The sequence below is a fragment of the Otolemur garnettii genome, unplaced genomic scaffold (assembly GCF_000181295.1).
Source record: "Otolemur garnettii isolate 467f Iridium unplaced genomic scaffold, OtoGar3 scaffold00414, whole genome shotgun sequence".
Taxonomy (NCBI): domain Eukaryota; kingdom Metazoa; phylum Chordata; class Mammalia; order Primates; family Galagidae; genus Otolemur; species Otolemur garnettii.
The window spans coordinates 18,812-19,561 of record NW_003852809.1 but is presented as its reverse complement, the minus strand read 5'-3'; the positions used below and the strand labels follow the sequence as shown (position 1 = coordinate 19,561).

At 40.3% G+C, this 750-nt stretch overlaps 1 protein-coding gene across 1 annotated transcript in view; it reads right to left on the bottom strand.

Annotated features, from left to right (window-relative positions):
* LOC100963497 (NKG2-C type II integral membrane protein-like) overlaps positions 1-222 on the bottom strand; it is an 8,197-nt gene extending 7,975 nt beyond the window's left edge. Inside the window, exon 1 of the mRNA XM_023509143.1 lies at positions 69-222. Within this exon, the coding sequence (XP_023364911.1) occupies positions 69-222 (154 nt within the window). The remainder of the gene's footprint in view (positions 1-68) is intronic.
* Positions 223-750: the final 528 nt, after the last annotated feature.

Sequence of the window (750 nt, the reverse complement as noted above, 5' to 3'; positions counted from 1 at the left end):
GTGGGATCATTGAAAAGCTTTGTCTCCAATATCAGAGATCCTTTCTTCTGCCTGGTCCATTGAGTTACTGAGGGAGTCTACTTTATTTCTCAGATCTTTGAGGGCTGCAAGTTCTTGCCTCACTGTGTCAAAATCTTTGGTAATTTTGCCTTTGAATTCATTGAATTCTTGAGAAAACTTTTGAATTACTCCTTGAAAATATAATTCCAATTTTACCTCCATTCTATTAATCTTATTTACAATCCAAATTCTGAATTTGATTTCTGACATCTCAGCCATTTCTTTATGAATGGGAACTTCTGTTTTGTCTCCTTTGTCATTTCTTGGGGGAGTTGATCTACTCTGGTTATTCATGTTGTCAGAGTTTTTCCAGTGATTCCACCTCATCATTATTTTCACCGTTTGACTAGAGAAGCTGGTAAGGTGAAATTGAATTGAGGGTTCCTGGGGTTGTAATGAACCAGACCTTTACCAAAGAACTAGAACTGGTGATTGTGGCTTTTCCCCTAGAGCTTTACAAAGGTCCTACACAGTACTACAGCCTGAAACTCTGGGGATCTGCTTGGTGTGATGGGGCTAGTGGCTTTGTCCTGTATTTAGCTAGTCTCTGTCCTATCCTAGTGAACCAGTGGCTATGGGTTGAAATCTCAGCTGTGGATTATATAAACAGCTAAGGTACCTTGTACCCCACAGGCAACAACTGGAAGAGGAGAATCTCACATTCCCACAACAGTACAATCAGGGTACAAC